The following is a 14,869-nucleotide window of genomic DNA, read 5'->3' as shown; positions in this document are numbered from 1 at the left end:
ACATTCCGCTACAAACTAATCCAATCAAATTGGGGATCCTTGGAAGGAAGAAGTTTTTTTCCCCTTAGAATTTTATTTATTGATTTTAGAGAGAGGAGAGAGAGAAAGGGGGGTGGGTGGGTGGGTAGGAAGCATCAATTGGTAGTACATAGTTGCTTCTCAAACCTGGGGTTTTGAACCATTGACCTCAGCATTCCAGGTGACGCTTTATCTATCATAGATCAGGCAAAGAGTTTTTTCTCTCTCTTTTTTAAATGTTTATTTCATTGGTTTTAGAGAAAGGAATCGAGAGCGAGAGAACAAAAGCGAGAGATGGAAACATTGATCTGTTTTGTATGTGCCCTGACCAGGGATTGGACTAGCAATTCCTGTGCTTCAGGAGTGCTCTAATTAACTGAGCTATCAGGCCAGGCTAGGAAGAGTTTTTGAGACCAATGTTTGCTATGTGTTCTGGCCCCAAGAGAACTCCTCCCAGAAGTCTAATTCCCTGGTTTTCTCCTACAAACTAGCTGATGTGCAGTCTAGGCTTTATCTTCATTACACCCGGAGATCTCCTCCCAGTTGCCTTTTACTACAATCTCCACTGTTATTGAGAACACACTTAGACTTAAACTCCACATTTTTGAGAATGAAGTCAGGTCCTTTGGAAGAGATTGGTATTCTGGGTTCCTGCTTTCCCCCCTAGGCCAAATATCTGAGCCAGGTTCTGGAGCTGGGGGTGGGGACAGGGGTGAACTTTTCTGTGAGTGGCCCTCTGATTCTAGGAGTTGAGCCCTGGGTGCTGGTGGGGGTGGAGTGTGCACAGCAGTTTAGCTCTCCTGGTGTGGAACCGCAATCTTATCTATTGGGGCCTGGTATTCTCAGTGTATATGCTTATGGCAGAGCCTCTGTTCTACCAGTGAGGGTTGGTCAGAAGGGGATCCCCTGCCTTTGTTGCCTGGGACTTGGCCTCAGCAACAGGAGGCTGGGGATAGGATGAGAAACCTGAATAGTTCTCCACCCAGGAAGAAGGCCCTAGGACTGAGAGCTGAGGGAAGGAGTCCTGTGTTGGCCACAGCAGTCTGGAGCCTTGCTGAGATGGGAAGGGAAGGGAGGAGGAAGTGGGGAGTGGTCTTGTTTCAAATGCCACACACTTTCACCTTTCAGACTGAATTTTCATAGATTTTATTGAATAGTTGTTTCTTTATTTGCTGTTTGCCCTTAAAGACCATTTCCAGAGGCTTTGAATGGTTGTATTTTTAAAATAATTTTCACTAGTTTCACTGAGGAGTAGGGCAGCAGAGCTTCTCATGCTGTTAGGCTCTGAGAAGTCAATCTCTTGTGACTTTGTTTTTTGAGCTGGCAGTCATGTCCCCTTAAAGAATGGCTCAGAAAAGCATCTTCTTCAGTATGGTCCCTGACCACCCCCTCATAAGAGTAACCCTTAACATATTCCTTAACTTTTCATCTTTCAGATATTACTTGTATGATACAAGAGGCCATGAGAATTGATTTCTCCTGCTGTTTTTCTTAAAGAATGAATTTACTGCATGTACTCTAGAAGGGGAAGTCTACACACGAGTACAGAGTTTTGTAAAAGAAATGAAAATAATAGTAGCTAGAGAATTTTAACATGAGGGTACTGTAGTTGATTGAGTTCTTTACAAGTTGACTTGGAGACATTGCAGTTGCCTCTTGACTTCTATCTAAGTCAGTTAACATAGACATCAAATTCAACAAACTTCTTCCTTAGTTTTGCTGTTATCTTAAATTAGTTTCTTTTAATTCCTTTTTTTGTCTTTCCAGGGGCCACTCAATAGCGAGTCTTCAAACCAGAGCTTGTGCAGTGTGGGGTCCTTGAGTGATAAAGAAATAGAGGTAAGAGGCCACATCCATTAAAAGACTTTTTTTTTTAATTCAGTGAGAGGAGGGGAGGCAGAGAGACAGACTCCCTCATGCACTGCAACCAGGATCCACCAGGAAAGCCCACTAGGGGGTGATGCTCTGCCCATCTGGGACGTTGCTCCATTGCTTAGCAACTGAGCTCTTCTTAGTGCCTGAGGCCGAGGCCATGGAGCCATTCTCAGTGCCTGCGGCCAATGTGCTCCAGTCAAGTCATGGCTACAGGAGGGGAAGAGAGAGAGAGAGGGAGAGAGAGAAAGAGGAGCAAGAGGGGGAAGAGTGGAGAAACAAATGGGTACTTCTGTGTGCCCTGATTAGGAATCAAACCTGGGACAGCCATATGCCAGGCTGACGCTATACCACTGAGCCTACTGGCCAGGGCCACAAGACTTTTCATATTCGCACACTTTCAGTCTGGGATAAAAGATAGCATAACTGCAAGGGTGCGGTTAGGGTCTATGCTATTTGAGTTGTATGCTATTTGTGTCCGTAAATGTTTGCTCAGTTGCCATCAATAAAAGGTAAAAATTTCAGTTGTAGTTGAATTAACTTCAGTGCTCTTGAATTTTAATACTTGTTAGCACTTTAACAGTGTAGCAGTGTAGGCCTGGCCAACTTTAGTAATTGAACTTGAAGATTTTTTTATAGGCAAAAAACCCAGCTGCATGGATATCGGTCAAATCTGCAACCATCTGTTTTGCACTTCAATAAGTTTTAATACAGTTAGAGCCAGTTGATTGATTATGTAGATCTTTCCTTTTTGGAAAAAAGAATTGGATTTAAGCTTTTATACAGTAGCAGCTGTTAGGATATTTCTGCAAGCCTACTGTATATTAGATATTTATACTACATTTGTGCTTTATAAAATACCTTATTTAGGCTTTGCAGCAACCCTGATTTATAGACGAGTAAATAGATATTGACATTTTAAGCAATTTGCAAAAAATTGTATAGCTGGTTTGGTTCCAGACCTTGTACTCTTTCCATGACCCTGCTCTGAGAACAGGACACTGATTTAGGACTTGTCCGTACCAGTTAAATCACCTTATAAATTTGATATTTTATACATACTCTAATTTTCATATTGTGAAAAATTTGACAACATACTAATTGTGATTTATCTGGTATTTAACAGACTCCTGAGAAAAAACAGAATGACCAGCGAAACCGGAAAAGAAAAGCTGAACCATATGAAACTAGCCAAGGTAGTAATAATTTCACACCAATAAAAATACTAAACTTTTACGTATGTAGTTAGATTTTCCAACTTGCACTACAGAATTAGTTTGTATATAGAGATTCCTAACAAGGAGATATGTGTACTTTAAGAGAATATTAGGATGTTTATTATAAACTTGCCACTTGATATACACTTGACAAAACAGTATCAGTTCTTTGGGGACTCTTGTTTTTCCTGTCATAAGTTAAAGATCTTGCCACAGGTTTTCTTTGGACCAAGCATGTATTATACAGAAAAAAGGTTACACTGGTGCTTTAACTATGTCTTGAAATAGATCAGTGATTTGTCAATAATAGGGGACCAAAAACAGTTTTATTTACCTGGTTGTCCTTTCTATCCTTTTTTTTTTTTTTTTTTTTTGTATTTTTCTGAAGTTGGAAACGGAGGCAGTCAGACAGACTCCCGCGTGTGCCCGGCTGGGATTCATCCGGCACGCCCACCAGGGGGCAGTGCTCTGCCCATCTGGGGTGTCGCTCTGTTGCAACCAGAGCCATTCTAGCACCTGTGGCAGAGGCCACAGAGCCATCCTCAGCACCCGGGCCAACTTTGCTCCAATGGAGCCTTGGCTGCAGGAAGGGAAGAGGGAGACAGAGAGGAAGGAGAAGGGGAGGAGTGGAGAAGCAGATGGGTGCCTCTCCTGTGTGCCCTGGCTGGGAATCAAACCTGGGACTCCTGCAGGCCAGGCCGATGCTCTACCACTGAGCAAACCTGCCAGGGCTTCTACCTACTCTTTTTCTGTGCAATTATTTAGTTGAACATTGGTACCTAGTGAAATAATTATATTTATATACGTAATTAAAGAATAAATGGTTTGGCTCCCCACCCACTCTAGTAATGGAAGTCCCAGTTTTTCTCACATTTTTCTTTTTTTTAAATCTACGAATATTTTACTTTTGGGGTAGGAGGGAAGTCTCCCAAAGTGAAAGAAGGTCACAAAGTTTTTTCTGGAATAGAATAAACCCTTTACTTCTAATGAGTTTGTTTTGATTTCTTTGTTCTCTTACTTGGGAATATGTATTATAGATTACTTTTATTTTGATTCACAGTTGTGGCATAAAAGTGAATTTAGAAAGAAAGGTTAACAAATCTTAAAGGGAAGTAGCTATGAAATAGTCTTTCACTGCTTGTTTAGCCTTTTCTTATATGGAGGAAACTCTGTTCTTATGATATATAGGTATTTTGGCTCATTTGTGAAAAGTAAAGATAGAACATGAAATGATAACAAAGTATGAAGTTATTGAATACATAGTATAGTTTAGTGATTGATGGTTTACATGTGTGTTATTGGAAAAACTATACTTACTTTGGTTTAATTTTCAGGGAAAGGCACTCCTAGGGGACATAAAATTAGTGATTACTTTGAGGTAAGTTAAAATTTCCGGGGAAAAAATTTATAGTATTTTTTTAAAACCTAAATGTTTTGCGTTCATTTAAGGTTTTAGAAAGTAATATTTTATCTTCCTGTGCTTTCTTCCTCCTCCCATCTTTATCCGTCTACTGCCGCTCTATTTCTCTTTATAAGAGGAAACTGCTGCTGACTTTCTAAATTTAAATTGTTTATGATGTGTCTTGTCTGTGATGATATAAAAATTCACAAATGAGATAATTTTTCTCTTGGCCAGACTAGGTTTCGTGTCTTACAAAGATTGAAGTTGAATAACTTGGACTCTTCTTTTTAGTCCAGTGGAACATATAGTAAGATCACTGACCCATCGTTAGTGGTTACTAAAGAAGACACTAACATCCACTGTACCACTATATTCCTGCTTCGTGTATTATGAGACTAAGAGGGAAAACATTCTTCTGTTATGTTTCTCAAAATTATTTCTAGCCATGTTTTCTTTATATCTTGGTACTTTCTGCTGGAGCTCCTTCTTAAAATATCATGGAAAAGATAGCAAAGTTTGACTTACATAATTTTCTTTCTAGAATAAGATGTATTGACTTAAAAGGGGTCATATATAATTAAGATCTATTTGTGTATTAATCTTTTACTCTCCTTATCTGAAGCATAGTACTGTTTTGAATTATTCATATCCATTTTTCCCTGTTGGCCAGTTTGCTGGGGGAAGCGGGCCAGGAACCAGCCCTGGCAGAAGTGTTCCACCAGTTGCACGATCCTCACCGCAACATTCCTTATCCAATCCCTTACCGGTAAGCATTCACCTGGAGAAATGTGACACCTGCTGTAGGAGACAAGCAACCCAGGAACACTTAAGGAAAGTTTCTCTTCCGTTAATCACCCAAGGGGAATGAGGCATTAGGAGAAAAGTTCTTAATATTACCTCTGAATCACTCACTTAGATTTGTATCTATATATCAGTAAATTAATGTTTATAAGAGCTAACCCTAAGCCCTGGGTGGGTGGCTCAGTTGGTTAGAGTGTCATCCCAATACTCCAAGGTTGCAGGTTTGACCCCCACTCAGAGTACATACAAGAATTGACCAATGAATGCATAAATAAGTGGAACAACAACTATGTTTCTCTATCTCCCCCCTCTCTAAAATCAATAAATAAAATTTTTTTTTTATTTAAAATAAAAACCTCAGTTTGGAAAAAAAAATGAGGTAACCCCATTATCTCAGTATAATAAATTGCCTTTAAGCCTGCCGCTCAGTGTTCTGTCAGGGAAATGGTTTCCTATCCAAACAGTAGCTTTTTATCCTTACCAAACTTACATGTTCCTATAAGTAAATTATTTTTTAGTTTATTTTTTTTAATTTGGTCAGTTCCTGGCATTTGAATTATTTTCAAGGCTTAATCAGTAACATAGTAGAGAAGCTAATGCTATATAAGTTTGAGCTAGATTTTTTTTCTGCTTATTAGTGAGATCTGGAGGTCTTAAAAACATTATAAACAAGTTAGTAGTTCTCAGCCTGGCATAGTTTTGCTCCTTGGGGCATTTGGCAGTTTTGGAGTCATGTTTTAGTCACAGCAAGGGTTGGGGGGAATGGTACCATTGGCAACTAGAGGGCAGAGGCCCGGGATGCTGGTAAACATCCTACAATGCACAGGACTGGCCCTTCTAGCAAAGAGTTACTTCGTCCAAAATGTCACTGGTACTGAGGTTGAGAATCTCTGAGCTAGCTGATGTAGGATTGTTTGTTAATTTGCTTATGTGCCATTGGATAATTTATTGATACCTTGCCAGAACTCTATACTGCAGAGAGTGTTATGTCCACTGGTAACTCAGGTGTTGCTGTGAGGTCTTGGGGGACATAGGGTCTCCCTAAGATCAAGAGTTTTCATCCTAGGTCTCTCTTTGGGAAACTTGTTTTTCTCTGCCTCAGTTGAGTCAGTTAATGGCTGTGCTCTTCCTAAGCGATCTTAAGTCCTCTGTATTGTTCAAGTATTTTAAAATGCACATCTTCCCCTTCTATATTTTATAAAAACATGCATTCATTAGAATGATTGTAATTATTAAAACACAAAAATGTATTCAACTTGAAAAATTTTGCCATTTTGTCATCCTTGCCATATTTTAAAATGTTAGATATATAGATTTGTTTGGTTAGGTTGAGGTTTGTTAGCTGTTTTAGAGGTCTATTTTTCTTAAGTTTTAAAAATGTTAAATGAGATTGCAGAATTATATATTAAGACAAATATGTGTTGTAGAAATTTGTTGTCTATTATTCTTTTCTTCCTGGAATACATGTTTTTCCATTTGGTTGGGGGTTTTTTTGTATTTTTTTTGTATTTTTCTGAAGTTGGAAACGGGGAGGGAGTCAGACAGACTCCGCATGTGCCCGACCGGGATCCACCCGGCAAGCCTACCAGGGGGCGATGCTCTGTTGCAACCAGAGCCATTCTAGTGCCTGAGGCAGAGGCCACAGAGCCATCCTCAGCACCTGGGCCAACTTTGCTCCAGTGGAGCCTTGGCTGTGGGAGGGGAGAGAGAGACAGAGAGGAAGGAGAGGGGGAGGGGTGGAAAGCAGATGGGCACTTCTCCTGTGTGCCCTGGCTGGGAATCGAACCCGGGACTCCTGCACGCCAGGCCAACGCTGTACCACTGAGCCACCGGCCAGGACGCCATTTGGTTTTTAATAGTGTGACTGCCCATCATCTATTATTGGTCAGTTTAGGCTAAGTCTTACTTGAGACAAGAGATGTACTCAGTGTTCTTTAGACCTTTCTGTCAGCTGTATGAATGATGGTTGGGCCTCATGCAAATCTAAGTGTATATTAGGTGTTAGGAACCAAACCTTTTCTTTTCCATTGCACCTAGAAGCTTTTTCTCTTCCCAGTTTAGATTCCGTTTTGTATTGTTATAATCACTGATTTGTGTCTGCCCCTAATGCTCTCTCCCCCCTCTCTTTACATCATCCTTTGCTGAAAAACCCAACCCTGGTAAATCTAATCTCCTTTTCCTTGCTTGCCTCTAAGCAACTTAGCTTAGAAAACATACATGCTGATTGATCTTACTTTAAATTTATGAGTACTGACCTCATCTGTACCATGTGTACCCTCAGCTGCCTACTAATCCTACTGTATTTCCGTGGCTGGTTCCTTTTCTTAGATAAATATCTATATGGATATATATTTTTTATCATTTCCTACAAGCCTCTAGCAATACTATTTTTTCTCTACTATCTCAATTTATGACTTTGCTTTTTTATTTTCCTGAGAAAATAGAAGCAATCAGAAGAGAACTTTCACATGTTCCTACACCAAATCTACCAGGCTGTTTGCATCAGTACCTACACCTGCTTTTTGTAATGAATTTGCCAGCCTTCACATTGGTCTCCCTGATAATTTTGTATTCAGCTCTCTACTTTTCATTTCCATTTATATATCTAATGGATAGCTTAAAAATGTCCGGAAAGAAACTCTTGCTTCCCTTTCACTACCAGAACAACAACAACAACAACAAACCACACCACTCTTCCTGCAGTCTTCCCTGTTCTGGTAAATGACAGTTTTCTTCATCTAGTTTTTCAGGTCTTAACCTCATGCTCCATATCTAATCCATTAGGAATTCCTTTTATCCTTTAAGTTCTCTTTATTTTTTAACAGAATTTGACCATTCTTCTATTCTTGTCCTCTACATTAGCCTCCAAAGTGGTCTTTCTGTTTCTATTCATGTCTCACCTATTCTCAATATAATAGTCAGAATTATTTGTTTGTTTGTTTGTTTCCCCCCTTCTTTTTTCAAGTGAGAGGAGGGGAGATAGAAAGACAGACTCCCACATGTGCCCCAACTGGGATTCACCTGGTAATTCTTGTCAGAGGCCGATGCTCTGCCTATCTTGGGCCATGCTCGCAACTGAACTATTTTTAGCATCTGACTCCTGGGGCCGATGCGCTCGAACCAGTCGAGCCATGGCTGCGGGAGGAGAAGAGAGATAGAGAAAGGGGAGGGGGAGGAGTGGAGAAGCAGATGGTCACTTCACCTGTGGGCCCTGACTGGGAATCTAACCCGGGACATCCACATGCTGGGCCAACGCTCTGCTACTGAGCCAACTGGTCAGGGTCATGAAAGTCATTTCTGTTAAAAACTTAAAACAGATCCTTGTACTCCTCTGCTTAAAGCTATCCAGTGGCTAGTCCAAATTGCTCTAGATTACATGGCCTGGAAGCTCCTACGAGATCCGTGTTCCTCCACACATCTCACTCTGACATCTTCAACTGTTCTCCCTTTCTCTCATGCCAGTACCACCACGCTAGCCTCTTTGAAGTACCTTAACACTGCAAAGCATTCTTTTGCTTTAGGGTCTTTGTATTTGCTATTCCCTATTCCAGGAGCAGCAGCATGATTAGCCATCTCTTCATCAGGTTATTGCTAAAAAATACCTTATCAGAGAGGTCTCTCCTGGCCAACTTTAAAATAAGCAGTCTCTCATACTTTGTCACTGTGTTCCTAATCCTGCTTTATTTTAATTTTTTTTTTTTTTGTCAGAGAGAGAGTCAGAGAGAGGGATAGATAGGGACAGACAGGAAGGAAGAGAGATGAGAGGCATCAATTCTTTGTTGCAGCACTTTAGTTGTTCATTGATTGCTTTCTTATATGTGCCTTGACTGTGGGTCTACAGCAGACTGAGTAATCCCTTGCTCAAGCCAGCGACCTTGGGTCCAAGCTGGTGAGCTTTACTCAAACCAGATGAGCCCGTGCTCAAGCTGGTAACCCTGGGGTTTTGAACCTGGGTCCTCCACGTCCCAGTCTGATGCTCCATTCACTGCACCACTACCTGGTCAGGCTTTATTTTAATTCTTAGTTTTACCACCTGATGTATTTAAATTTTGATGTATATTTAATTTTTTTATTGATTTCTATTTGTATGTATAGAAGAGTACCCATATAAGTTTACAGATTAATGAATTTTTACAAACAATACCAGCACAAGAAATGAAATATTATCAGCCCCCCAGAAATTCCCCTTATGCTCCTTTCTAGCGATTAGCCCTCTCCCTGCCATCTAGAATAGCTGCCATCCTGACTTCTGATAGCACAGATGAGTTTTTTCTATTTTTTGTACTTTGTATATGAGGAATCATATAGTATATACCAGGGGTCGGGAACCTATGGCTTGTGAGCCAGATGTGGCTCTTTTGATGGCTGCATCTGTCTCGCAGACAAATCTTTAATAAAAAAAATAATGTTAAAAATATAAAACATTCTCATGTAAACAATCCATTCATTTTCTACTGCTCATGTTCATGGTTGTGAGTGGCTGGAGCCAATCACAGCTGTCCTCTGGGACAACACCAAATTTTTATTGGATAATGCATAATGTACATGGGTCATTGTATGGCTCTTACGGAATTACATTTTAAAATATGTGGCGTTCATGGCTCTCTTAGCCAGAAAGGTTCCTGACCCGTCATATATATACCGTATTTCCCCATGTATAAGACACTCCCATGTATAAGATACACCTTAATTTTAGGGCATGAAATTTGAAAAAAAATGTATTACAAAACGTTATTGAATCAAGTTTTATTCATCATAAAATTCATGCAACTCCTCATCACTGTCAAAACTCCCATCCATTTGCTTGTCCTCATCTGTATCTGATGACAAATCACTGTCTTCATATATTGCCTCGTCCTCAGTTCCATCTATAGCATTTGAAATGCCACAACCACTGTATAAGATGCAACCAGTTTTTAGACCCTAAAATTTTTGGAAAAGGGTGCATCTTATACATGAGAAAATATGGTAGTCTTATGTCTAGCATCTTTTTTTGGGGGGGGTGACAGAGAGAACAGATAGGGACAGACAGGAAGGATGAGAGATGAGAAGCATCAATTCTTTGTTGCTGTACCTTAGTTCATTGATTGCTTTCTCATATGTGCCTTGATTGGGGGGAGCAGGGGCTACAATGGAGCAAGTGACCCCTTGCTCAGGCCAGTGACCTTGGTTGAATTCAAGCTGGTGAGCTTTGCTCAAGCCAGCGCCCTGGGTGTTTCGGGCCTGGGTCCTCTGTGTCCCAGTCTGGTGCTCTATCCACTACGCCACCGCCTGGTCAGGCTGGCATCTTTTTTTCATCATTACTTTTGTGAGATTCATTCATATTGTGTGTAATTTAGACCATTTATTATCATTGGTATGTGGTATATTTTAATACATTTTAATTTATAAGTAATATGTTTTAATTTTTTTTTATTTTTTTTTATTTTTTATTTTTTTTTACAAAGACAGAGAGAGAGAGAGAGAGAGAGGGATAGACAGGGACAGACAGACAGGAACGGAGAGATGAGAAGCATCAATCATTAGTTTTTCATTGAACTTTGTGACACCTTAGTTGTTCATTGATTGCTTTCTCATATGTGCCTTGACCGCGGGCCCTCAGCAGACCGAGTAACCCCTTGCTGGAGCCAGCGACCTTGGGTTCAAGCTGGTGGGCTTTTTGCTCAAACCAGATGAGCCGGCGCTCAAGCTGGCGACCTCGGGGTCTCGAACCTGGGTCCTCTGCATCCCAGTCGGACGCTCCATCCACTGCGCCACCGCCTGGTCAGGCTGTTTTAATTTTTAACTACACAATTAATTTATTGCTTATCTTCTCCCACTAGCATGTTCATCCCGTAGGACCAGGGGCTTTGCTTTATTTTGTTTACTGCTGTTTTCATCTCTCAGTCCTTATTACTTTACATAAAGGTATAATTATTTTAATTATTTTTTTCACTTGACATGGAATATCTTGACAAGATAACATCTTGTTCAATTTTCAGTCTCTAACACCCCAAAACAGTGCTTGGCTCTCCACCTCCAACCCAAGTGATTCTTTTGTATTTTTTTAAATATAGAAGTACATAAAACAAACATTTTAATGTAGGAATTGGTAAATCACAGCTCACTGCTGGCAAGCTAAGGGTGAGTTTTAGATTTTTCAAGAGTTGTAGAGGTAAAGAAGAATATATGGCAGAAAGGATATGTGGCTTGAAAAGCCTAAAATATTCATCTGGCCCTCACAAAAAAAGTTTACAGGAAATCATTATAAAGTTAACTCTATGTGCCTGACCTGTGGTCGACCTGGAATGCTGAGGTCGCTGGTTCGAAACCTGCACTTGTCTAGTCAAGGCACATATGGGAGTTGATGCTTCCTGCTCCCCCCCCCCTTTCTCTCTCTCTCTCCTGTCTAAAATGAATAAATTTAAAAAAAAAGTTAACTCTATGTAATTGTTATTTAGGTCAAGAAGTAAACTATTTCCAGCTTTCTGGAACTTATGCATGCTGTTTCCTGATAACAACTCCCTCCCTCTACACTAGAAACAACTGCTGTTCTAATTATTATTATTATTATTATTATAATTATTATTATTTTTTGGTATTTTCCCGAAGTTAGAAGCGGGAAGGCAGTCAGACAGACTCCCGCATATGCCCGACTAGGATCCACCTGGCATGCCCACCTGGGGACGATGCTCTGCCCATCTGTGGTGTTGCTCCGTTGCAGCTAGAGCCATTCTAGCGCCTGAGGCAGAGCCCTTGGAGCCGTTTTTCAGTGCCCAGGCCAACTTTGCTCCCACAGAGCCTTGGCTATGGGAGGGGAAAAGAGAGATAGAGAGGAAGGAGAGGGGGAAGGGTGGAGAAGCAGATGGGCACTTCTCCTGTGTGCCCTGGTAAGGTATCAAACCCAGGACTTCCACACGCCAGGCCAATGCTCTACTGCTGAGCCAGCCGGCCAGGGTCTGCTGTTCTAATTTTTGGGGTTATCATTTGTTGTTCATTCTGAGTTGACCACTCCCTAAACAAAGTAGTTTAACTTGGTCATTAAGTCAGTTTTGTTAATCATGAACAATAAGTGGAAATTTGAGATCTGCAGATACCCTTAGGGCTAGTGTGACTTTGGTACTTTCTTTTTTTTTTTACCTATTTTTTTTTTTTTTTTTTTTTGTATTTTTTCGAAGCTGGAAATGGGGAGGCAGTCAGACAGACTCCCGCATGCGCCCAACCCGGATGCACCGGCATACCCACCCGGGGGTGATGCTCTGCCCATCTTGGGGGATTGCTCTGCTGCAATCAGAGCCATTCTAGTGCCTGAGACAGAGGCCACAGAGCCATCCTCAGAGCCCAGGCAAACTTTGCTCCAGTGGAGCCTTGGCTGCGGGAGGGGGAGAGAGAGACAGAGAGGAAGGAGAGGGGGAGGGGTGGAGAAGGGCTTTTTTTACCTGTCTTGTATTTCTTACTTCCCTTAGGTTTTGCACTGGCAGATCCCTATTTTATCACGTCTTTGATGCTTTTATTTTAGTTTTTAATTGAATTTATTAGGGTGACACTGGTTAACAAAATTATACAGGTTTCAAGTGCTCAGTTCTACAACACATCTCTGTGTGTACACCGTATTCCGTATTATGTGTTCATCTCCCCTAAGTCTTTGCTGCTTTAAATATCTTTTTTTTTTCTTCATATTTTCTCCTTTTTCTAAGGGAAGATGATTGGTTCAAACATCTTAGCCTGCTCCATTTCCAGAAATAGTTTTAAATATATCAGCTCTTGGCAAATACTTACAGCTTTGGAGGTACATTCTTCCAGGTAGTGAGAATATTGTTATAAATGGGTATCACAAGTTTCCTGGAGGCTGAATTTAAACCTTTACATTTGGTGAGGTAGGAGTGTTGGTCTTAAGGAGGTAGATTTTATCAGAGATTCTTTTTCAGGATCATTTTGGTTATTTTATTTTATTTTTATTTTTTAAACTGAAAATGTTAGTTTTTTGTGATATAAGAATATGTACATATTTTGAAAGTCTAACAATTAAGAGGTCAAAAGTCCCCTTCAAGAGCACTATTAGTAAAGAATTTAGTGTCCATATATTTATGTATACATGTATGTTCATATGGTAGATCTCCTTGCTTTGGTATAATTAACTAATTTAACTAATATCTTATAAACATTTTATGTTTTATAAGTAGTGCTGTAATGAATGTCTATATATATTTTTATGCATTTTTTTCCTTTTGATAAATTTTAAAAGTATAATTTCCAAGTCAGAGAAATATGCTCACTTTAAAATGTCATTACATAATTGCCAGCTGGTTATCAAGCAGTTTGAGAGTCTCAGTTTCTACATATCCTTCTAATACTGAGTTTTATAATTGTAATCTTTGCCAATAAGAAAAATACCTTGTTTTAACTTGCATTTTTTCATTACTGATATTAAACATTTTTTCATATATTTAATGGCCTTTGGATTTTTCTTTTTTTTTTTTTTTTTTTTTTTTTCATTTTTCTGAAGCTGGAAATAGGGAGAGACAGTCAGACAGACTCCCGCATGCGCCCGACCGGGATCCACCCGGCACGCCCATCAGGGGGCGACGCTCTGCCCACCAGGGGGCGATGCTCTGCCCATCCTGGGCGTCGCCATGTTGCGACCCTCCTGGGTGTCGCCATATTGCGACCAGAGCCACTCTAGCGCCTGAGGCAGAGGCCACAGAGCCATCCCCAGCGCCCGGGCCATCTTTTGCTCCAATGGAGCCTTGGCTGCGGGAGGGGAAGAGAGAGACAGAGAGGAAGGCGCGGCGGAGGGGTGGAGATGCAAATGGGCGCTTCTCCTATGTGCCCTGGCCGGGAATCGAACCCGGGTCCTCCGCATGCTAGGCCGACGCTCTACCGCTGAGCCAACCGGCCAGGGCCTGGATTTTTCTTTTAATGCTTGTCCAGGTCCTTTGCCTATTTACTATATTTCTTGGAGTATTTGTCTTTTTTTCTTACTGATGGATGAGAGCACATTATTTATTAAAATTGTTAACTCATCATTTACATTGTAAATATTATTTTCCTGTTTGTAATTTTGTCTTTTAACTGTTGTATGTTTATGTTGACTTTCACCATTCAGAAGTAAAAATTTTGAAGTTGTTGAATTTATTGTTGTTTTTTTCTTTATTACTTACTGTTTCTGTGTTTCTATATGGTTTGTACTTTTAATGTCATGTTTAAAAAATTTCTTACCACTAGAAAGTCATAAAAGCATCTGTTTATATTTCTTATTGTTTTTATATGATACAAGGAAGAATCTTCCTTTTTTCCAGTATCTGTGCAAATACCTTACCAGCTTTTTAATAAGGTCCCACTAATTTGAAATGTACTTTAATCACTAATTGTATATCCATATTATATGGGTCTCTTTCTGAATTTTCTGTTTTATGCCACTAATCAATCTCCTATACCAGTATTATACTGATTTAGTTAATGTTGCTTTATATTTGTTTTAATAGTCAACTTTCCCTGATATTCTTTACTGAAAATTACATGGCTATTTTTTTATTTTTTTTATTTTTCTAAGTGAACCTCAGAATTTGTTTATGAATTT

At 40.1% G+C, this 14,869-nt stretch overlaps 1 protein-coding gene across 1 annotated transcript in view; it reads left to right on the top strand.

The window, feature by feature from the left end:
• TLK2 (tousled like kinase 2) overlaps positions 1–14,869 on the top strand; it is a 147,846-nt gene that overhangs the window by 56,373 nt on the left and 76,604 nt on the right. The window contains 4 exon segments of the mRNA XM_066262676.1: positions 1,786–1,857; positions 3,017–3,086; positions 4,442–4,485; positions 5,180–5,275. Of these exon segments, the coding sequence (XP_066118773.1) occupies positions 1,786–1,857; positions 3,017–3,086; positions 4,442–4,485; positions 5,180–5,275 (282 nt within the window).

Source organism: Saccopteryx bilineata, chromosome 2 (genome assembly GCF_036850765.1).
Source record: "Saccopteryx bilineata isolate mSacBil1 chromosome 2, mSacBil1_pri_phased_curated, whole genome shotgun sequence".
In the NCBI taxonomy this organism is placed as follows: Eukaryota; Metazoa; Chordata; class Mammalia; order Chiroptera; family Emballonuridae; genus Saccopteryx; species Saccopteryx bilineata.
The sequence above is the reverse complement of the archived record's forward strand: the minus strand, read 5'-3'. Positions and strand labels throughout refer to the sequence as shown.